Raw genomic sequence first — 24,497 nt, 5'->3', positions numbered from 1 at the left:
ACTTAAGCACTCTTTCTGATGATCTAACATGGTACAGATTAGTTAGACGAGACACACTTTTGGATGTGCGTAATGCTGAGCAAGCCATAACTAGTAGATTCTAGGTCAATATTTATGTTGTTAACAACAATAAATGTAAGTTTTGTCACAGGGAATTTGTGCCAAATTCACATGAAGTAAGTAATGGTGATGTCAGTTCCAGAGCTGATATATTCTGACTACGGAGAACTGAGTAGTGACAGCCAGCTGGGAGTGTTCATATGTGCGTAGAACGCAAACCAATATCAATATAATTTAAGGAGTATAGGTAACAGCTCGTAAGTTGTTACATTTACTCCTTACATTATTTTCATTCCAACAGGACTTTCCTTTATTTTTCTTTTTGTTTTTACTTATCAGAGTTTCCTGTACTGTGTCCTTGAAGGTTTTTTGATTTGGACTTTTTAAAATGTTGTTTTAATGCATTTCTGAGCATTTTAAAAGTGTGAATACAGCATTTGTTTTACATTACTGTAATTACAGCAAAAGTTATAATGTGTAACATCTCCAAATCTGCAGTTCTGATTTTTTTTTCGTCAGAGGAATCAGTACAGTGTAGTAGTGTGTACCATCACAAATAGACTATGGTGCACCCATGTGTGTGCTGTCAAGTGAGAGATTTTATACGTTTTTGGCATGTTTAGATCTTTGCCGCTTTTGTGATCCATTTACCACACCTGCTACAAGAAATTTAAACCTAAGTGCTTACATTGTTATTTCACATTTTCTAACATGTGTGATATATGGTACAGCAGACAAATTCACAACACCTCCTGCAACTGCTCTTACACAGCATGTCAGAGCTTTATATTATTGAATGGGTTATAACATCCTACAGTGCCTGAGAATGGCCACGTGTCAAAATTGCAGTTGCAATTAATAATGTTTTAACAGCCGAAAACAGAATGATTTCATTTAAATATTTTGCACTGCTACAGGAAAAATGTTCTCACATCATCAGTATATTTAGTTGTGATATTTAGAGTCATTAATCAGTGCAAATTTAATTACTTGCAATGAAGGAAGATTAAGATTTAACATCCCATTGGTGATGCCATCATTACAGACAGAGCAGAAGGCTGAATAAGGAAAGTAAGAGAAGGGAAATCGCCTGTGCCCCTTTCAAAAGATATACACTTTTATTCCTTTAACTGATTAGAAAGCCTAAATCTGGATGGCTAGAAGGACATGTGAGGCCCTAAAGAAATTCTAATGCCTAAACTACTGTGTCACCCCTCCTGCTAGGTCCATGGATCTGAACAGTTAAGTTCTTATGGAAGGGAAGTACTTCAATTTTTTGGTGTACCAATTGTAGCCCCATACTCATTGGAATAGGTGAATCGTTTCCTATCCTTACTTTTCGTTTGCAATTTGAACACTGAACAGACATATTCTAGGTATATACACTAGTGAGTGAAATGACCACACCATAGCCTGAGTAAGAGCACATCTTGGGAATTGACATGATATGACAGGTGTATGCTCCAAATTAAAATGGACAAAGCTAATGATATGAGCAGTTGGCAGAGTACAGAGTTTGCTGACCTGAATTCTGGGTATGAGGTCTCCAAAAATGTCAAGGCTCATCAAATATCAATTTGCTGACACTGTTGCATTAGGGTGTAAAAAAAGCGGACATGTGACTATGAAACTGATAGTAAATTTTTTGGAGCATGGACAAGCATGTCTTATCCTAGGACACTGGAGACCAAAATAGATGACAATAAGTGCAACAAACAGTGAAATACTGTGTTAGAAGCAGTATGAGTGTTCTGGGACAAACTTTCCACTGTATAGGGTTGCTAATAGTATCCTGCATACAAAACCTGTCGATATTCCCTTGTTGACACAGTTACATTGTCAATGACTATTGTGCGAATGGGAACATCATAGTTGGAATGTATGAAACTGCTTGCTTATTCACATAAATCAAACTTGCTGGTATATCATGTCCATAATCACATCAGAATATGCCACATCTCTGGATGGATTAGATTCAGTTTTTATTCCATAGACCCCCCCCCCAAAAAAAAAGATGATTCTCTTGGGTGTGGAACAAGTCAAAAAACATATGAATATAATAATTGAATGACATCCTGCTGTATTACAAGATGTTCAAAGGCCAATGAGGCAATATTTGTGCTGTGGTTGTTACATACGATTCTGCAAAAGCTGCATACTAAATCAGTATTATGACAGTGTCACATTTAAGTGTACGGGATTTCATTATCTCATGTATCGGTCTCTTCATTAAAGTGGTGTGCACATCAGAAGTTGGCTTTGTGATGTGTTCTGCACAAAGACAGACAGGGAATACTTTTTGGTGTTGTCAGTGTGATCTGTCTCTGTCTTATGTCTTGTACTCCAGGTGTAGCCTACCCTGGTAACTGGCAATTCTAGGTTGAGTGCTGCACTGGGCCACTGCTTTGGCTTCTGCTCTCCTTAGTAGAATTTATATGCTTGAAAAATCATCACTGTCATCTCTTTCAGTAATATATGTTGGTTTGCTTTATGCCAACCATAGTGAACAGTTTACTGTTGAACAAACCTGTGCTACTGAGTTAACATGAAAATCAAACAACAATTTTCACTGCTCACCCCAGAGACAGACACAGCAGTGCACATCTCTATAGTAATTGTGAGGCAGTACTGTATCAATTAACACATTTTGCAATTTTTTAGATGCCTATTAGAAGTAAGAGTTGTGTGTGTGTGTGTGTGTGTATGTGTGTGTGTGTGTGTGTGTGTGTGTGTGTGTGTGTGTTCTCTTACATCTAAACCAGCTACTAATATTTTGTTTTTGTTTTCATTATCAAAATGTAAAATAGTTATGTCCCAAAAAGTTATTTCATTTTTATTTGTCTTCATCTGAACTGCATTTTAAGAGCACACATACATTCAGGTCATGGGATATCTCCTAATATCATATCAGACCTCGTCATGCCCTGCATAGTACAGCAAGTTTATATGGCATGGACTCAAGTCGTTGGAAGCCCCCTGCAGAAATAATGAGCCACGCTGCCTCTATAACTGCCCATAATTGCGAAAGTGTTGCAGATTCAGGACCTTGTGGATGATCTCACCTCTCAATTACTTCCCCTAAATGTTTGATGGGATTAATGTCAGTGATCTGGGTGTTGAGATCATTCGCTCAAATTGTCCAGAATGTTTTTCAAATCAGTCGCAAAAATTGCGGTCCCGTAACATGGCAATTTGCCATCCACCAAAATTCCATTGTTGTTTGGGAACAAGTAGCCAAACATAACCATTTTGAATCAATGATCAGTTCTGTTGCACCGTATGACCCAGTCCATTCTATGTAAACACAGACCTCATTATGGAGCCAATACCAGCTTGTACAGTGCTTTGTTGACAACTTGGGTACATGGCTTCATGGGGTCTGCACCACACTCTAACTATACCATCAGCTCTTACCAAATGAAATCAGTTCTGTTGAGTAGCCCACCGTTTCCCAGTCATCAAGGGTCCAACTGATATGGTCACGAGCCCAGGAGATGCACTGCAGGCAGTGTTGTTCTGTTAGCAGAGGCATTCACACTGGTCCTCTGCCAATAGACAAATTTCGCCACACTTCGTAACAAATATCTTTGTTATACATCTAACATCGATTTCTGCAGTTATTTCATGCAATGCTTGCTTTTAGCACCGACAACTCTACACAAGCACTGCTGCTCTCGATCATTACTGAAGAGCATTGGTCACTGCTTTATCTGTGGCGAGAAGTACTGCCTTGTTTGGTATTCTCAGAACACTCTTTATACTCTGGATCTTGGAATATGGAGTTCCATAATGAAATGTCCCATGCATCTAGCTCAAACTACCATTCCACATTCAAAGTCTGGCAATCGAAAACAGTTTCACATGTATCACCTGAGTGAAAATAACATTTCCATCAGTGCACTGCCCTTTTATACCTTGTGTACACATTACTCCTGCGATCTGTGTATGTGCATATTGCCACCTCATGACTTTTGTCACTTCAGTGTAAAAGAAAATTGGAAATCTATTATTTAATAAGATAAATTTTTGCACATATTCACAGTAGATTTTTGAACTGTACAAATATCTCTGTACAATATGCCTCTTCGGTGGAGATATATATTACAAGTTTAAATTTTCTAGCAAGACTGATGACAAGTTCACAAGACAAAAATTACACTTCAGTGATTCTGGAAGCTATCAACCCTCTTGAAGATGTGATGCGCCAAAGGGTACAACTTAAGAGCTCATTGTTGAACTGTAATTGTAAAGGGACTATGTGGCCTGTACATGAATTTGTGGTGCCATCTGACTCTCCTCACATACAGATGATTTACTGAATCTACTCCACAACAAAATACAGTTGTTTTGCATGCTACAGGTGGAGTAAAATTATATTAGTTATCACATTAATATGTCAAGTTCATACACTAACAGTAATGGGGATCTTTACATGTAATATTAATAAAAATTAATGTGTAAAGCCACATAGAATAGTGCTGAAGAGTTGAGTACAGAAATACCAGTGATGGCCTTTTCAAAAGACCCAACCTGGTAACGACTCAGTTTTCAAGAGAAACCACAGAAAACACAAATACAGTTGGTCATGTAGGGATTTGAACCCTGCTTCTTCCGAATACGAGTTCAGGGTATTAACCCCTGCCCAATTTGCTTGGGCTCACTGCTGTCCTCAAAGAATGTCCTTCATTCAAAGGGATAAGATACATTTGTCACAGAACTGCTACTAAATCTGACTGGTCAGGCCTTACACTGAGGTTACATGCCCAGTACAGATGTAGAGGCGATGGGGCACAAATTTGTCATCAGGAGTTCTTAATGTTTGAGAGAGACTATTCATTATTTTATGTGACAATGAAAGAGAGGACAATGCAAGAGAGTGTAAATGAACTGCTAAAGTTGGGGTAGTACTGATGCTTCGTGGATATGTGGTACAGCAGAAAAAAGTAAGAAATGGAGATATGCAACATAGGGACTGGACTGATATCTCTGTTTGGTTAAGATAGTGTTGGATTATTTTTAGTATATTTATCATTACATTCATCTTACTTCTCAAGAAATGTGTCAAAGGAATTTAGGGAATATTATAACATATTGCAGATGAAGCACAGAATGTCTTATAGATCTGTATGTTTTGTATGATATTATTAATATGCTGTGAGGAACTGAGTTCTATTTTTTGGTGCTGTACCTGTTAACTTGTGTGTCATGATAATGGGAAAATTAGTCACAATTAAATAAATATAAATACAAATAAAGGATACTAAGAAAACTGTTTACCTTTCTGTTGTTGATTTCACAACTTCTCTTTTCCACAGCCCACAAGTAAGTTCATGAGCTGTTGCACCAAATAAAATGACATTCACCAACAGCAATAGTCCTATTGGTGCGTAAAAGTAATAAAATATTTCTGAGTCACCTGCAGAACACACAAAATAATTTATGCTTTAATTAGCTTGCACTTGTATTAAAGTTTATTGTATAATTACTGTTGTGTATTATTATTTAGAATACAAGTGGAATTAAACCCACATAGTTATTTTGCAGATTTTGATAAATGATGCCGAAACGATCTTTCTTCCCATTGAATATACATTTTGTACGAACTTGTATTCATAACATATTTCACAAATATATATGAAAAGCAAACATTACATTGAAGAGTGAACTGAATGCCACAAATGTCTGTTCTTGACCTTCTGATTTATTACTTCAGTTTGTTATATATGGAGAAACCTCCTATAAATGAAAATTACTACTGGAAATACAGTATCAGGTCTAAGGCAGATTTTACAGGTTGGAAAAATTGTCTAAAATTAATGTCACTGTGTTCTGTTTAAGGCACACAATAGATTTTATTATGTCAAATTAAGATCAGAGCTTTATAGCTTTGCATTCTTTAATTCTTTTGAGTCATATTTCATTTTCAAATTGGATTCATCTGGTCTTCTGTGCAGTAACTAATGAGATTTTTGCCTGAAAAAACAGTTAACCACAAATACAGATTGTACCTCAACACAACATCAAAAATAGTGCCATCTTTCTGCTGCTCTGTTTGCTATCTATTATTTCAGATCCACACAGATCTTTGAACTTAATACTGTTGACTTCAGACAACCAACCATAGCTGTCGGCTGCTCAACATTTTATGTTAGTCCCAGACATTCATGATGTTAAGCGTTAATGGCACAAATTGTTTATAAAATTTGGGAACTGTGAACCCTGTGTTCTCTTTGCAATCTTGTAAGATACAATAAAATTTATGATAGAATGAAATTCACAATAGTTTTTCAAATATGTTAGATTTCAGCTTTATTTTATTTATTATTTTACAGCTTCTGAATATACACTACTCACCACATAAAGAATTCATCATCAGAAATTAACAAAATCCAGGTCATACATAATCTATATTTAACAAACAAACAATTAAGTGCACAAAGCAATGAAACAAAATCACGCCTCCTAAGATCTATATAATGTGCTGTGAAGTATTCAACTGGTTCAATGCACAGAGTGAATGATGTAGGCCTACCAACAGAATAACAGAAATGATTAATTTTTACATTTGGGTATCTGAAATTCTCGCCTATCATCCCTGGACTATATGACATTACAAAATATACTGCAATAATCGATAAAGTTTTTAAAAGGAAAGACTGTAAGTAATTGGATATTAACTGTTACTGTACGGAAGTGCTGTAACAAACATGTCTGAAAAGGCCGAATACAGAAATAGGATTTGTGGAGGGGGGGGGGGCAGGGGTTTTTGAATTTACTCCTATTTGAGCTAGGAACATGGGTAGCCTAGACCAGTGGCCACTTTCATAGCCATTCAAACATCTGTACATTACAGCATATTAAGCAAGGTTTGAACAATGAACAGGAGCTGGGGCCCAGGTAAATTGTGCAAATCAATTTGTAGGGACATAATTCCATGGACTCATCTTGAACAATACCACTACTCTGAGGTAGATCAACTAACCTCTCTGGGTCTGCTGTTAACTGCTTAGTTTGCTCTGATCAATGTTTGTGACAACATGCTTTGTATCTTGTAGGACACTAAAATATATTTGTATGGAATCATACAACCTGCTAGTTGTTACTATACTTAACTACTATCCCAAGTACTGTACTTCCTACAGATTAACTCCCTTTGCAAAAGATTTTAATTAGGATGAAATTAATGCTCAGCTAATGGCACAATTAGTATGTGCATCTTTTGGACTCTATGTGGGAAAAGAAGCATTTTTTGTGAAAGGTTTTTGAAGCATGCAGCTTCTATACTTATACTGTACTTCTATACTTATACTATAAACTTGTATAAACTGATTCAAACTTCGCCTGAAGGTAGATAAAAAGTCAAAATGATATTTTTTATCTTCTCTGTTGAGATACAATGGTTTAAAGTTGAGCTATGTGTACCATGTAAAATTTATTCCTACATCAATTGAGTGGGTGGAAACGGCTTAACTCAGTTTCAAAACTCATACGTCATTCGGATTTTACATGCAAAAAAATGCTTTTCATGAGGTGTTTTCTTTATGCCACTTCTACGTCTAAGGTAAACAAAGACATGCAATGAATGGTTGTCTTGTGAAAGCTTTATCTATTGCCACAATACAAGCAACATGGTTCAAAAGGCTATAAAAAACGTATACCGAATCAGTGGTCACCCAAGTCAACAAAAATCTATACCAGTTGCCAAGCTATGGTGGTCTAATGTCAGTATTGTGGTAGAGTAAAAGTTGGTAACCAGAATGAAAAGTGCTCCTATCATAGTACCAAAATAGGTGAGTAGGTCCTGGACTGGGTCAGGGGCATAAAAGAAGGGCACTACCTTTTCAACGTATTTGGCAGCTTCAAAGACATTTACATTAAAATATCTTGACATATCCACACCTTTTACAAGCTGACTCTACTTCAGTCATGCATTGAGACCTTACCTCCAAGATGCTGGCACACCTGCACCTTACAATTTATAGGCTAAGCTCCAATAATGTGAGGTTGAAGAGCATACATGTAATAGCTAAAAGGTTTCCCTGGGAAGAGAAAATTTCAGGGGTTGGATTTGTTCCTGGAGAGGGGGAGATCCTGGAACAATTTTTTTTGAATTTAAGGGTGGGGGCTGAAGCCAGCATATCATGGAAAGAGACATCAATTTTCTCAATGGGTCTTGATTCGACAAGCGGAGAACGAGAACTTAACAAAAAGAATAATTTTTTCAGATGAGGCGCACTTCCACCTCAGTGGATATGTCAATAAGTAGAACTGCAGAACTTGGAGCAATGAAAATCCGCGAGTGATCGTAGAAGATGAGATGCATCCACAACGCACGACTGTGTGGTGTGAGTTTTAGGCACGAGGAGTGATCGGCCCGTACCAACTTTCTCTGAAAATGATGAGGGCGCTGCCGCCACTGTGAACGGCGACCGTTACCGAAACACGCTTTCTGATTGGTTTTTTCCCTCTTACTGATGAAAATGACGATTTTTGGTCTGAACAATACAATGCGGCATGTCACACGACACATGAAATGATTGCTCTGCTGAATGAAAAGTTTTCTCAAAAAATGATCTCTTTGCGTGACAGCCAGGAATGGCATGACAGATCATGCGACCTTACGCCTTGTGACTTTTTTTGTGGGGATTTGTGAAATCAAAAATGTACGTGAAGAAACCAGAAACAATAGACCAACTGAAGGATCCCACCAGATGTTCATGAAAGCGTCATCGAGAACTTCAATGAACGCATTGCTCGTTGCCGCGCGGCCTTGGGTGGCCATATGGGGGACATAATTTTTCATACATAAATGGGAGATGTTACTTAAAAAAACATTACATTTTCAATAAATTTTGTTTGTTCTATAGCTCTCTGATATTCGTCACTACTTCCCTGACGCCCTCTATAGAGAAAGACCCCAATTATTCCTTCATTACTTACCATAAAACCAACACCTCTTCTCACCAAACTTTGGCCTCAGAATGGAATCGTCCGCTGGAACCAAGTCCACAATGGCAGCCACCGACATTATCAGTAGAGGGCCGCCCCATGCATACAGTCGGAACAGTCGCAGCCGGCACACCTCCTGCCGTTTGTCCATGCTCGTTGGCCGCAGATCCCTGTGGAAGAAGAAAATAAATAAATGCAGGCTTCAGGACACGAAAGTTCTTTTCTGGGAGTGTGCAATTTTTTAAATTACCAAAGGCATCGAAGTTTACAGTCATCTGCAGAGGAAAATGCTGTCTTTACGTTTTTAAGCCTTTTGTGGTTAACGGAACACCTATGTCTCGCGTCCTTTTACAGCGTACACTTTCTACCCGTGTCAGTTTCCGCGGCTAATTGTGATATACGCGTGTACAAATCTTGCGCTTTAGCACCACTGGCGACCATCACGATTTAGCGCCACAAGCGACCGTTACTAATTGTGATACGTCCTCTACGAAAGTCTTACTGGCTCAAATCACACAGATATGGCGTGGCGGGGACACTTCGTTGCCCGCGCCACTTCTGCTCGTCGTCAGAGAGGGGACACGTGGCGGAGACGTCGAAGTGGCACACTGCTGTTTTCATTAATTTGAAGTCATCCAAAGTGCCTAAAAAATTTTCTTTACGTGCATGATCCGAAACTACATCCGGTTCTGTAGATAACTTCTCATTAAAAATTTTCTTTTTCACGCAAAGAAAAACCCTCAAAAATGGCTCTGAGCACTATGGGACTTAACATCGATGGTCATAAAAAAAATCGTTCAAATGGCTCTGAGCACTATGGGACTCAACTGCTGTGGTCATCAGTCCCCTAGAACTTAGAACTACTTAAAACTAACTAACCTAAGGACATCACACAACACCCAGTCATCACGAGGCAGAGAAAATCCCTGACCCCACGCGGGAATCGAACCCGGGCGCGGGAAGCGAGAACGCTACCACACGACCACGAGCTGCGGACAAAAAGCAGTCCTGTTTTGGGATTCGCGCGCGTTCTCCGCTATGCAGACTTCCTCATTCGATACTGAAGAAACAATTCGCCAGAAAAATTGATTTTTCGACAACTTATAATCTGACATTACAGCTTCATAGTGAACTGGTTTTATTTTCGTTATTGCCCACAGTTATTGTGTACCTCCAAAATAAGTAAACCATTGTGCTTATTTCGAGAAGCTTGCAGTTAAGAGTGTAGTCGCTGGCCAGTTCACGTTTGTCGGGGTTGTGGGACATAGATTGCCGCGTTCACATTTGGTATGTTTTAAGATGTAGGTTGCCGCGTGCAAAATATAGCTAAAATATCGAAATTATTTTTAACGGCGAAGGGAGAGCGATGATATATTTTGACGTTTGGCCGCAACGAGCTACGACGCGCAATATTCGACGTTATGGCCGCGCGCTACGCTAATTTGTGGCTGGGGTTTATGAAGTCAGTTACAATGACATGTTAAGTTAATATTGCGTTAAGAGGTTCTTTCATTTTAAGGGAGGGAATCGCCGATCCAGCAGCAGAGCTAGCTGTATACTGTATACGCAAATTTTTCTTGTCTGCACTGACAGTTTCATTCACAAAACATTCAATAACTATTATCGTTCATATAATGTCGAACAAATGGTGTGTGTTCTAGCGAGCAATGAATGAGAAATGGTAATCTGACATTAATATTGCTAAAGTGTTCTCTGCAGTAGATGTTTTATGATTTTATATTTTAACCATACATGGGCTTTCCTGATGAACGAAGTGTACGTGAGGTATACCGTCATTTTGCATACTTTTTAACAGTTATTACACAATTACTTATGTTGTCTATGAAAAGAATAGCGCTATCTTAATTATTTTCCTGGACGAACAACTTTGAATAGGAGCAGTTACAACGTTTTGCTGCTGAAACAATCTCATCTTTATGTGTTAACTGTTGCATAAATAGAAATCTTATTTTGAGGAAGTTCAACAACACAGGTGAAAAAGACAAATGTTTACTGGTTCAAATGGATTTAAGCACTATGGGACTTAACATCTGAGGTCGTCAGTCCCCTAGACTTAGAACCAATTAAATCTAACTAACCTAGGGACATCACACACATCCATGCCCGAGGCAGGATTCGAACCTGAGACCGTAGCAGCAGCGCGGTTCCGGACTGAAGCGCCTAGAGCCGCTCAGCCACAACAACCGGCCATGTTTACTGCAATACAATTCTGCACAAGTGGCAACAGAGGGTATGGAATAGATTTAACACTATTCATGTTGCAGTTACACTAAACATATACAGTCAACTATATATTTTCTCTTCTCAATCAAGGGATTTTGCCAGACATATGTGCAAATCCATGATTCGCTTGATACTAGCTTACAGAAATTCCGTTTTTCAGCTGGGATACAGCGCACATGTCAAGTAAGGCTTTCTTCTTGCTGCTTTTTACTGGCAGAATTTTATCGCGCGAGATAGGGGAAACTGTAATGTTATCTTGCGGCAGATTTCTTTTCCCAGCACCACTCGGCTTATTTGCACTGCTTTGACAAGTCCACGGTTGCTGGATGTTGTGACTTTCCCTTCCCCCTAACGTCGTGGGGTTGTCAACTGGAATGTGTAGCCAGACACACTCAGTTATCTTGAGTGAGCCTCTCTACAACCCGCGGTCTAGTGCGCTAAGAATCCTGGTACCCTCTGGTTCCATCTTGCACACGAGGAATCCATTATCCTAGGCGTTGGCAATAAGTGGAATGCAGTTTTATAGGTGAAAGATTATGTTGTTCCCCTCTATTAGGGCCAAATCTCTATCACTATGCCCATGACTTTACGCTTTAACCGAAATTATAACAAATATCATAGAGGTATGTCTAAACATGATTTTGTAAATAATAAAACTCAGTTTCATTTGAATTACGATTTACACAGTCATAATTTTCGAACTAGACAGAACACAAAATTTCCATATAAACTGCCTTCTTTTCCAAGGTTTCGTATTTCAATTTGAGAATCCATAATTCAAAGGAAAATTAAAAGCAAAACTTGTTAGCCACACTTGCTAATAATGTAGACTGAAGGCCTCTATTTTTAAGGATCATAGACGTTCGTTTATGATAAACGTCAATGCGATCGAGTATATGGTGGATAATCATATAGTTTTTTCACCTGAAGAAAATCCTGGCAGTAGGGCGAGATGGCCATACCTGGAAACCAAGAGGTAGCACGATCGAATCCCAGCTACGTAAATTTTCCGTCTGCCTTTAATCTGCCCTTCGCGTATCAATCTCTACATATAAAAGGCAATGCCCTGACTGACTCTCATCATCGCCCGGTCCAGTACCGGTAAGTATAGAGCTTGAAATTTTGAGAGTATGTGGATCTTATACTGTAGACAACGTTTAAGAAGGGGTTGTCAGAAATTCCACTCGTAAGAGAATGAAACAGGGGACCAAAGGCTTTTTGAAAGTATGTCACTGTTACGGGAATTTTGAGGCTAGAACTACGAAAACTGGTATTTGGTTTCTTAGTCAGAAAAAAATGCGTGTTTCAGCATTTTTGGAAATTCAACTACTAAGGGGCTAACTAGTGGGTGAAAGTTTTTTTTAAGATAAATAATTACTAAAGAACTAATAAAGAATATTTAAGGCTACATCTATCACAACTGGTGTTTGACTTTTCTGGAATTCAACCACTAAGGGAGTGCAATAGGGACGAAAATTTTAAGAAAATATTTCGTTACATCAAAAAATTTTTAAAGCTAAGTGTATGAAAACTGGCATTTTACTTTCCGGTTAGGTATACAGAAATATTTGTTAGGTGATGAAACTTGCTATGGGAATATCTCCACAACAACGCAAAAGGCCATGATTAACAAAAGCTTTGGACTGTAGCTACCAGAATCGCTTTTCGATCAGAAGTACATTCGGAAAATACCATGCTTGTAAGGCCTTAATTAGCGTGAAAAGCTTAGAAGGTGTTGGAATTTGTGAACAACATAAAAATTCGATTAAATAAAAACAAATATATGTCTGCAGGCATACAGTCTACGCCAACGATTGCCGAGCTGGGTAGCCGCGAGGTGTGAGGCGCCTTGTAATGGTTTGCGCGGCTGCCCCCGTCAGAGGTTCGAGTCCTCCCTCGGGCATGGGTGAGTGTGTGTGTTGTCCTTGGCGTAAGATAGTTTAAGTTAGATTAGGTAGTGCGTAAACTTAGGGACGGATGACCTCAGCAGTTTGGTCCGACAAGACCTTCCACAAGTTTCCAAAATTATGCCACCGAAGTACTGAGCGCTAAGCTAGTGATGTCGTCAGGAACAACATGTGGTTCAGATTGTGCTTCAAAGCATAGGCCCTCTTTCTCCGGTTGTATAACAAAATGGTATTCAATTGAAAGAATTGTACTCCGCCACTGCGCCACGCGGAATTATTATTACCTCATAAAGATGAAGTTAATTTTGTCTGCTTGTAGGTACATGTCTGTAGTCCTGGTATACACCAAAATTCCAAGCCTTATTGGCCTAACAGGGAATACTGAATACACATATAAAGGAGGCTCATGGAAATGCTCAAAAACATGAATAGGCAGGCTCTTACCGATCACCAAAAGCCCACCTACGAATTCTCAAGAACAATTAGTAATTGAGGAATGTGGGAATTTATTACAGCTCTGTATGTGTAGCTACTACAAGGGCTACCAAGTCAAGACTAGGCTAACACAGTGCACGCAGGTGCATTTCAGCAGTCGTTCTTCCTGTAGTCTGCTCACAGAAGCAGTGGGAAGAAATCCTAATACGTAGTACAATGGAAAGGACCCAATCACATGCATTCCATAAGTATTTGCGGAATATGGATGTGGGCTTATATGCACCTCATTTAGCTATAATTTCTAATTCACCTTATTACTTCTCACTGGGACGTTATCAATGGAACTTATGCATCACGATTCATGTCCTGTTTATACAGTATCTCAGAAAGAAGTCTACCTGGCAAGGCAAGTGGAAGAGCCACACCGTGACCGGATTCGCGACCAAGTGAGGTGGTACAATGGACTCGTATCATAGAGCACGGCGAATATAATCCCGATCGGCTACCCAGAGACAGATTTTTCCTGATTTCCCCAAAGCCCTGAAGTGAATGTTATTTGATGTAGTCAAACTGGAGACAAGAGATCTGTGTTTGTCTTGTTTATTAAAGCCTGCGGATTCAAAAAAAAATCTCAAAATATGACAACCAAAGAGCCTGCAGCAGAAGAGATCTACGTCAGAGGTATCAGAACAATTTTCCCTTATAACTTTGGACTCGGTAGTAGTTTCCGGACTACGGTCCCTTACCACAAACTGATACATTTACCCCTCTCTGCCACCCGCTGCCAACGGCCTTGCCGCAGTGGTAACACCGGATCCCGTCAGAACACCGAAGTTAAGCGCAGTCGAGCTGGGATGATGGGTGACCATCCAGTCTGCCGAGCGCTGTTCGCAAGCGGGGTGCACTCAGCCCTTGTGAGGCAAACTGAGGAGCTAATTGCTTGAGAAGTAGCGGCTCCGGTCTCGTAAACTGACATACGGCCGGGAGAGTGGTGTGCTGACCACGTGTCCCTCCACATCTGCAATCAGTGACGCCTGTCGCTGAGGATGGCATGGCGGCCGGTCGGTACCGTTGGGCCTTCCAAGGTCTGTTCGGACGGAGAGAGTATCACCCCCTGAAAGTGTGTAACATCATCACGGAATCAATCTATGTCTGCTACTGAAATGCGAAACAATCACTTTCCCGTTGATAATAAGCAGATAGTGAACGCTAGCCTTTCTTCAGGTTGTGTTGGTGTTCGGTAATTAGTGTTCTGCTCCTAAATTTCCGCCTCACTTGTAATGAGAAGCCAACGAAAAGAGTCGACTGACATAATTACGTGTGAAGATTTGATATAATTCTGGCGCTGCAATTCAATGTGATGTGCACTCTCTCACGGAGTTCACGTTCACGCACACATTCAGAGATCTAAATTCGCACGTCCTCAAAAACAGTGCTTTCACTAAGCGAAAAGTCAATGATCCCGGCATACGCGAGTTTCGCATCGTGGCTGTGCCCATGTAGCGTTGCATCTTGTTTGCCAGTTATTAGCGCCAAACAACAATAAGCTTTGCACGTTATCTCGTCTGTCTTCTGTTTCCTCTAGTTTAAACGCTTATTCGCACATACAGTCTAATGGTAGTCAACACTGGCGGACTGTCTGCGTATGCTCGTTAGCGTGTGTTCGCCTCCATTCTCTGCGGTGTAAGCCAGACTCAACTTTGAGCTGCTCAGATAGACACGGAGATCCGGCGACGCAGACAGACCGGAAGGACGCTTCTATTCCGAGAACGCGCCGCAGTCTCCAGACTTCTCGGCGATGTGGTTAAGCCACACAACGCAGCAATCGCGCACACCGTAGAGAATCGTCTGGGCTCCCTTTTTTAAATAAGAAGAAATGTCGCAACATTCGGATTCACGCATTCAGAATTAGGTATTTTGCCGCTTTATGCTTGCGAAAAAATTGAATCTTTTCAGCTCGAAGCCTTTCGGATTGGTTATGAAGCACTGTCTTAGGAAATATATTCGCGATCAAAAAATCTGAAGCACGCAAAAGGAGAGGAGGAACAGAAAGAATACTTCGCGGCTTGAGAAGAGATGTGATGTTATTGCAGCGATTACAAAATCGAGTCAAATTTACAAACACCTTGGAAGTGTGAGTTCTCTTAGCAGTATAACGTCGCACGCCCTCCGGTCTCGGTGCATTTGCTGATTCGGATGAGAAGGATTTCTCGAAAAGGCTGAGCTGGCCCACGCCTTTTTTGTAATTGGTCCTTGGTATTCTGGATGCTGGCACTGGGACGTAGTTGACAACCGAGCTGGTCACACATATTTTCTGTCGTGGATAGATCTGGAGATTCTGCCCAACGTGGGAATACTTTAAATTATCTCAACAGCACCCACACATTTCGTAGACACACATGCCGCGCGGGATTAGCCGAGTGGTCTCAGGCGCTGCAGTCATGTACTGTCCGTCTGGTCCCGGTGGAGGTTCGAGTCCTCCCTCGGGCATGGGTGTGTGTGTTTGTCCTTAGGATAATTTAGGTTGTGTGTAAGCTTAGGTACTAATTACCTTACCAGTTAAGTCCCATAAGATTTCACACACATTTGAACATTTTTTTTTTTTTGAACACACGTGCCGCGGGTGAATGACGTCCATTGTACTCTTGGAAAATGGTACTACAATACTGTCGCATGAGAGGTGACACATGAGGACGCAGGGTGTCCACGACGCACCATCCCCCCCCCCCCTCCCCCTACTAGCCAATGTGTGAATTCATATAACAATGATTCCCCACACCATGCTGCCAGGAGTAACACCGGTGTGCCGGCGGGGTCAGGGATGTTCTCTGCCTCGTGATGGCTGGGTGTTGTGTGATGTCCTTAGGTTAGTTAGGTTTAAGTAGTTCTAAGTTCTAGGGGACTGATGACTATAGATGTTAAGTCCCATAGTGCTCAGAGCCATTTGAACCAACACCGGTGTGCCTCTCCAACGTTGGAAGCAAGGTATCTCTTCCAGGTCGCAGCGATACTCGCCACGGGCGTCGTCCAGGGTAGTACAGAACTACGATGCATCGCTGACCACTCTCTGACACCATTCATCAGCATTCCGCGCTTCCCAATCACGGTACCTCTCCAAATGGGCCACGTGTGTTGTGTAAATGACAGCGTATCCATGGGATGGTAATTCCCTAGTCAGGCTGCTGCTATCTCCGACGAATGATGTGGTATAACACACAATATTCCAGAGAGTCAATTATTTGTTCTCGAATGGCAGCCGCAGATGGTGAAAGGGTTACGGTGTCCTTGATGCGTAATATGGCGGTCCTCCCAGCCGTAACTTTGGCGACAAGTTTGCCTGCCTTCACGTTTCCATGCAGTCCAACATCAGAAGAAGGAACGAGGAAGATTAAGGTTTAATCTCCAATCGACATCGAGGTCATTAAAGACAGATCACAAGCTCGGATTGTTTTCAAGGTTAGGGGAGAAAATCTGTTGGTCACTCTAAGCTCATTAGCCCTTAGCCCAAAACATCGGGAATCCGTACCATCTCTTATCCTAAATGGAACAAATATTAACTTCTCTCCCTCAGCAAAGAATTTGGAAGTAATAGTAGATGAAAATCTAAATTGGACAGATCACGTAACTGCAATGTGTAAAAAAGCATCAGCATCCCTTCATGTCCTACAAAAATATAAAAACTCTTCCCTTTCGATCTGAAAAAGAAATTAGTACAAACGCTTATACTCTCAATCATTGACTACAGCGATATTATCCTACAAGGCCTCTCTCAGGAAAATTCGCGACATCTGGAACTGGTCATGAATGCCTGCGTCCGATATATCTGTGACGTTCGACTTTTTGATCGCATTTCACCAGTATATGCAAAATTGTCCTGGTTGCGTGAAACAAACGCAGAGATTTCCATACACACTGTTTCATCTACTGCCTTATAAATGTACACTGTCCCTCATATCTCTCCTCGTCCCTAACGCTTATGTCGGAACAACATGACAGAAACACACGTTCCCATCATAATAAAATCCTCTCTGTTCCACTGCATCGCTCAGTCACCTTCTCGAAGTCTTTAACAGTAGCGGGAATCCGAATCTGGAATAGCCTCCCTCGTTATGCTAGAGAACTTAAAAACATATCCGGCTTCAAAAAACAGTCAATGACGTATCTGCTTATGCAACAGTAATGCCTTCCTCTGTATATGAATGCACTTCACCTCATTACTTTCCTCTTTCCCCCTCCTTAAATCTCCCTTCCCCAAAACTCGCTATACTAGTAAACATCTACTTTACACACCAATATATTAATGTACAGATCTTCATTACTATTGCCAATTTTTCTCATGTTTATCATTATTATTTGATTTTTTTTCCTGTTATTATTATTGCTTTTATCATAATTTGTATGTATAGCACCTGTTGTAAAAATACTGCCAGCATTTACTTTATTAGGTCTTAGTCATTAATCTTTTATTCCTATTGTCACTACAGTAATCTTATTTTCTTATTTAAACTATTGTCTTGATGTAACTCTGATGTGTGAAAAGCTGCATGTGTGGAACACTGGTCCAATGCAAGAGAGGGTCTGATGGCCCTAATCTGATCAGGTTAAATAAATATCTAATTAAAATCAGCCGTGCTCTTTCAAAGGTGCCATCCCAGCATTTTCCTGGAGCAATTTAGGGAAATCTCTGAGAACTTAAATCACCTTGATAGGACGCTCGGAATGCTTTCAAGGTTGGAGGAGAAATCGGCCAAGTCCTTTCAGAGGTTTCCCTGCAGCCATTTAGGAAAATCAAAGAAAACCTAAATCACGATGATAGGTTGCAGACTTGAATCTTCGCCCTCCAGAATGCGAGCCCAGTGCGCTAACTACTATATCAGCTCACATCGCTCGGTTCCAACATCGGTCCACTGTCACATCGAATACGCCACAAACCTAGATACTGCACGATTTGACCAGGTGACTGAATGGAGACTCAGAATGAAGCCCCTTTTAAGCTTTGTCGGGTACTGATAACGTTGTCTCACGTCTACATCTGACGACGTTCACCCCCCTTATATACCCTACCAGACCTGGTGATAACACTAAGCGTAAAGAACATTGTCGCACTCTTGTGGCTGTTCAACCAGTCAGAGAGAACTGCGACTGTGATCATTTTACATATCTGCTGGCAGTGTGTACGTGTACCATGTTGCAGTGACGTATGACCATGTCTTTAGGTGCTTCACGTTTTTCATTAGGAAGTGTAATGTTCTGTTTTAAGATCCGTTGCGAGCTCATCGGAAATCCTGTGTTTATATTAGGTGCTGTGGGCACAACAGAAATAAGGGCACTAACTGAATTTGACCCCTATTGAAAGCGAAAGGTGGAAATAGCCATCAGTGGATGCATGCTTCAAAATCACTTGTCAGTTCCAGATTCGTATCCATATCACGTTATAGAAAGTAGGGTCGTTTCAGATACCATTGCGGGTGTACTTTATCCTCGTTGTCAGGTATAGTTTTAAAAAATCTCTCGACGTACATGAATGCACAGAACTTTGTAATATATTCATATCAGTACAGTGATTAGGTGGCCTACTTCAGCCACTATACTGGGCGATTCAGTTGAACCGGCTAATTTGTTTTATGCTCTCCGCACTACATCTACTCGTATATCACGAACATCATTCAGACATGCGACAGCCACATAATCGATATGAGTTCCTTCCCAGAGTCCTGGCCAACTGTTAGTAAATGAGGTCATATCGTGAAAAATACATGTAAGTACTGACTTACATAGCATTTTAGGATCAACCCATACCTTACTTCTGCTATACTTGTTCAACTATCTCTAATTTTTGTATAATTAGCAGCGTAGTCATACAGGTTTTGGATGTCTATGTAAGTTTATTCCGTTTATTGTACTTAATCTTTCGAAAATTGGTTCAAATGGCTCTGAGCACTATGGGACTTAACTTCTGAGGTCATCAGTCCCGTAGAACTTAGAACTACTTAAACCTAACTAACCTTAGGACATCACACACATCCCTGCCAGACGCCATTCGAACCTGCGACCGTAGCGCTTTCGAAAATGGTGCGTATTTCACCATCAGAAACAACGAAATTAACAAGAGATATCAAAATGGGAGATGTGGAAGCGACAAATTTTCTGTATGTTACCCAGTTAAAAGATTATTACACAAGATGATGCAGCTGTCCCTAGCATGTCATTTTATTCAACCTTACATGACAGAACAATGTTGTTGGCCACTTAGTTCTGGAAATGCGAAGCACATTGTCAAATGTCGCAGAATACTTGGAAAAGTATACGAAGACATCTTACAATTAGTCATAACGTACAGGCTATGTTCAGAAAACTACTTTGGCACTTTAATAATGCGGGTCACATGCTAATCTTTGCATTGGGCTATATATCGGAAAGTTATTTCCACATTTCCCATTTTAATATCTCCTGTTAATTTCGTTGTTTTCGATGGTGAAACACACTTTGTAAGGCAATGTTTCTGAACCATTTACGTAAGATTAACTGCAATAAACGGAATAAACTTTCAGAGAAATCACAAACCTATATGATTTATACCGCTAAGTACGCACAGGAAGACGGAGACGCTAGAATAAGTATGGCAGAGGCAAGGTCCAAAAATACCGTGTAACTCATGGCCAAACCTCACTTGTATTTTTCCAGTATGATTCCGTTTGCTAACAGTTACCCAAAGCAATCGATTACGTGGCTCTCGCCTGTCTTGATGACGTTCCTGATACAGACGTTCTGCGGGTTGCATAAGGCGGATGAGTAGGGGCGGCTAAATCACCCTGTATACAGTGAAATTTCAGGCTGACTGACAAGATTTAAAAGGCGGCCCCGTATTGTCGAATTCTCGTGCAGTTCATTTGCCTTTCTCTAACTTCGCAGAGGCACGTATGTTGTTCATTCCCTTTGTTTGCGCCCTCCCTCCCACCGGCGTGTACAGAACAGCATGGCGGCTGTTTGCTGTCCGCGTGGCCGGCGCCTGTAACCGGTGAGACAGCGACTGGGAAACGGAAATGGCGACCCATAAATCACGGCCAGACGTTCGCCTAGAGGCTCTGCAGGCGCCAGCCGCGAACCAGGGCAGGCGTGCGGCGGGCAGCCTACTGCACAGGCGATGCTCGCTTCACGCGACTTTAAGACGCTTGATTTGTAACCTCTTTCTCAGTTCTTTCTCCCCTTTCTCGTACCGTTTTCTTATTTTAAAAAAATCTTGATAATAATGGAGGCTGACCATCCGTCGTCTCACGCATATTTTAATTTCGAAAGGTTTTGATATTTCGCCTAAAATTTAACTTTGAAAACTGTATTATTCAACGTTTTGTTAATGATTGTCATTAATATATTAGCAGTGTCTAATATGTGTCTTTATTTATCTTCCGTTATTTATCTATACCTGTTTCTTTCCTCTCCTATCTTTCTGATTGCAACATTTTGTTTTACTCTGAAACGGCGTCCCCCGATAAGGGCGTATGTTTCCTTTGTTCCAGGAGAATGGCTGTGTTGTCAAGCAAATGTTACAGATTTTCTAGTAAATTTCTCTAAAACAAAAAAAAAAAATGGGGATTTGATACAAATACAGAATGTGGAAGATTGTTCTAAGAACTCCCCTATTTATTTAAGAGAGGAAGTTACAATTCGGATCATGGCCTCTAATTAATCAAAAATGTGCCCTCCTTATATGGCGCTCAGGAAACCAAAGACGACTCTCTCATCTACTACAGACAAAATGAAAAACGGAAGCAGAGACGTAATAGCTCAAAGATAGCATCCTATCCGAAAAAGATCATCATGAAACAACATACTCTCTCGCGGAAGAAAGGGAAGACTACTGCCGCTGATGGGCGATGTGTTTCCTCGGCAGTCAGTCTTACAAAATGCTATAAAAAAACAGCAGACGGAGTATCAGAGGTGCAAAGAACGGTCTAGAGCAGTGAGGGTCAAACTGCGGCCCGCGGGCCGCATGCGAACTTATCAATTATTTGATTAACTTCTCATGGCTGGGATTCATAGTCTTTTGTATTTCTTAAAAGACATCATAGTCGCCGTTGAGTGTCTAAAGTATTTATTATTAGGATTGCTATTTCGGCCTTAGGGCCATATTCAAGTAACACTGCAAAAGTTACCTAAACACAAAAAAAACAAAAATGAAGCACAGGGTGTATATACATAATTAAACAAACATGCCATTAAGATGGTAGCGTAATTATAAAAATTGATGAGAAATATACATAACTTACTATCTGACATGAGTAAATGTCGTCGTCAAAATGTAGCCTTTTGACAGCAAGAGCCCCACAAGATCCGATGAGTATGACACTTATTACATCGTAAAATGTCGTTAAATATGTGATGTATTGTCAGTGTTACCATCGTTCTTATAATCTATCACAAATAAGAGTTCAGGTGCACTGACAACGTGTGGAGCTAAGTCTGTTGGCTCGAAAATGCATTTACTAAAGATACTGCATGCACACGTAGCAAATATAGTACACACCAAGGATACAACTTAGAAGCATTACATCGTAAAGTCTTTTCGTCTGTCGACGTCATACAGCTTTCTAAATAGTGCTATGAGTAGGATAGGATGGGAGTATTTATTTATAACACAATAGGGGATAATACATGTGTTCTTGTTAAAAGCTCTCACACTGACTTAAGTGCTCGTAAATGAGATAAAGACAGAGCTATGATAAATATATACTTTGTATGCGTATAAATTTTACGAATTTGAATGGCGTAAAACGCTGGCCAGCAATCCAATTCATCCGCACAAATACAGGATGCCTCCTTCAACCAGGCTCTATTATAGCAAACAAGACTAAGTAAATATGTATACTATTCCATCGAAATTGCTTAAAATGTTTACGGTAAGGGTCCAAAAATAACTATACAGTTTTATGAATCACTGTTGATCTTAATGAAATGTTTGTTTAATTATGTATATACAACTTGTGCTTGATTTTTTTTTTGTTTAGGTAGCTTTTACAGTGTTACTTGAAAATGGCCCTAAGGCCGAAATTGCAATCGCAATAATAAATATTTCATACAATCAATGGCGACTATGATGTCTTTTAAGAAATATCAGTTATTCTTGTAGTCCGCTGTTCTCAGCCGTATTTTAGAAAGTGCGTCTGATAAAATTCGGTGAACGGTCTCAGGAAATAAAGGAAACAAAAGTTATCAATGAAATACTTTTACTGGCCTGTAAACTAACCACCACTAACTAAATCACACTTCTGACACAAGTAGTAAATCTGTTGGAAATTGCCAGTAAACGCTTCTTGTGGAACCGCTCGAAGCATCGTGGTCACGTTCAACGTCTCTAAGCGTAAGCCTTTCCGGAGCTAAATTATGGCTGGGAAACAAAAGGAGGTCTATCCGCGCCAAATCTGAGAATGAATAGAGTGTTCAAGAAAAGTCATCATGCGTTGGCCGAGAAAGCAGACTACTCGGACATTGCGGGTATCCAACAATGCGCGACCATGGTCCTTCGAACGAGTTCATAAGAAGCGTTTGCAGAAAGTTTCCAACATCTTCCCAACCGATATCAGAACCGTGTTCTAGCTAATCGAGTAACATCCCCGCAGTCTATTATCTCTACGGTTTCTAATCATCAGTGACTGGCTCCAGCTGGATATGAGATACCTGAAAAAACTTTTTCGGTTCTCTTCCTTGTCCAACTGAGGACATTATCAAACCAAGAGCCGGGGTCAAAAAGTATTCGCATGATGTCTTCCAGGGATGAATATACAGTAATGGAAATAAGTATTCATACACTAGAGCGTGGAAATGTAAACTGCCTTTATTGACAATACGAAACCAAAAACACTAATTGGATATGCACTATACACACTGGCCAGTCGCCAATGCAGCTATGCTGGTATGTAGAACTAGAATGAACGAGCCTTTACAAAACAAAATACAAAAACGCCTGCCAAGTTCTCTACTGAGCTGGGAATTAAGTATTCATATACCAACAGAAGATGACACTTCTAACAAAGTCAGAACATGTTTAATACTTCGTATGCATACCCTTCCGATGTATTACATCTCGCAACCTCCGTGGCGTGGAATGGACGAATTTTCTTGTAGTTTCCGACGTGATACCTTCCCATTCTCGAAGGACAGCCTCTTTCAAAGAGGCCTTACTACGGATGTCGTGTTTTCTCACTCGTGTTTCTAGCTCACTCCACAGTCCAGACTCTGAGCTGGTGTTTTAAGAGTGTGTGGATTGTTGTAGAGCAACAACAGCCTGACAATTTGCGCCGTATGTTTGGGATCATTGTCCTGTTGGAAGTAATAATTTCTAGGACGACCCAAGGCGTCAACACTCTGTTGTAAGTTCTGTTTGAGAATGTTCATATACACAAATCAGTCCATGGTACCTTCCACAAACACTAATTTTCCCACACCGAAGGCTGACATACAGTCCCATACCATCACTCCATCACCTCCGTGCTTCACCGTGAGTTGAATGTTGTTTCGGTCGAGGTCTGTATTCGGTCTTCTCCAGACCAAGATCCTACCATTATTGTGCACGATATTAAATTTGCTTTCATCACTAAACAATACAGTATGCCAGAAGTCTGATATCTTGGATACATGCTGTTTCGCGAATTCCATCCGCCACTTCCTGTTCTTTTTGTTGAAGAAGGGCTTTCGTCTCGGGACCCTGGCTTTGTAGCCCGAAAAATTTGGTACGAAATGCGCTTGGAGTGATATCCTTTCGGAAGTGGTCATATACATATGCGGATAGTGTCAACGCTGTCGTTTTCGGGTTTTTCTTGATGATTCTTAGTAGCATTCTGGTCTCTCTTGTAAGCTTCTGTCCTTATATCGCTTGATGATTGATAGCACAGTCGCTCGGCTTCG

At 40.6% G+C, this 24,497-nt stretch overlaps 1 protein-coding gene across 1 annotated transcript in view; it reads right to left on the bottom strand.

Annotated features, from left to right (window-relative positions):
• LOC126336103 (probable G-protein coupled receptor Mth-like 1) overlaps window positions 1-24,497 on the bottom strand; it is a 467,301-nt gene that overhangs the window by 2,374 nt on the left and 440,430 nt on the right. Inside the window, exons 4-5 of the mRNA XM_049999586.1 lie at window positions 9,001-9,179; window positions 5,338-5,476 (exon numbers count right to left, since the gene is read on the bottom strand). Coding sequence (XP_049855543.1) covers window positions 5,338-5,476; window positions 9,001-9,179 — 318 coding nt within the window. The remainder of the gene's footprint in view (window positions 1-5,337; window positions 5,477-9,000; window positions 9,180-24,497) is intronic.

This window comes from Schistocerca gregaria, chromosome 1 (genome assembly GCF_023897955.1).
Source record: "Schistocerca gregaria isolate iqSchGreg1 chromosome 1, iqSchGreg1.2, whole genome shotgun sequence".
Taxonomy (NCBI): Eukaryota; Metazoa; Arthropoda; class Insecta; order Orthoptera; family Acrididae; genus Schistocerca; species Schistocerca gregaria.
This window is presented reverse-complemented; position numbering and strand designations above follow the sequence as displayed.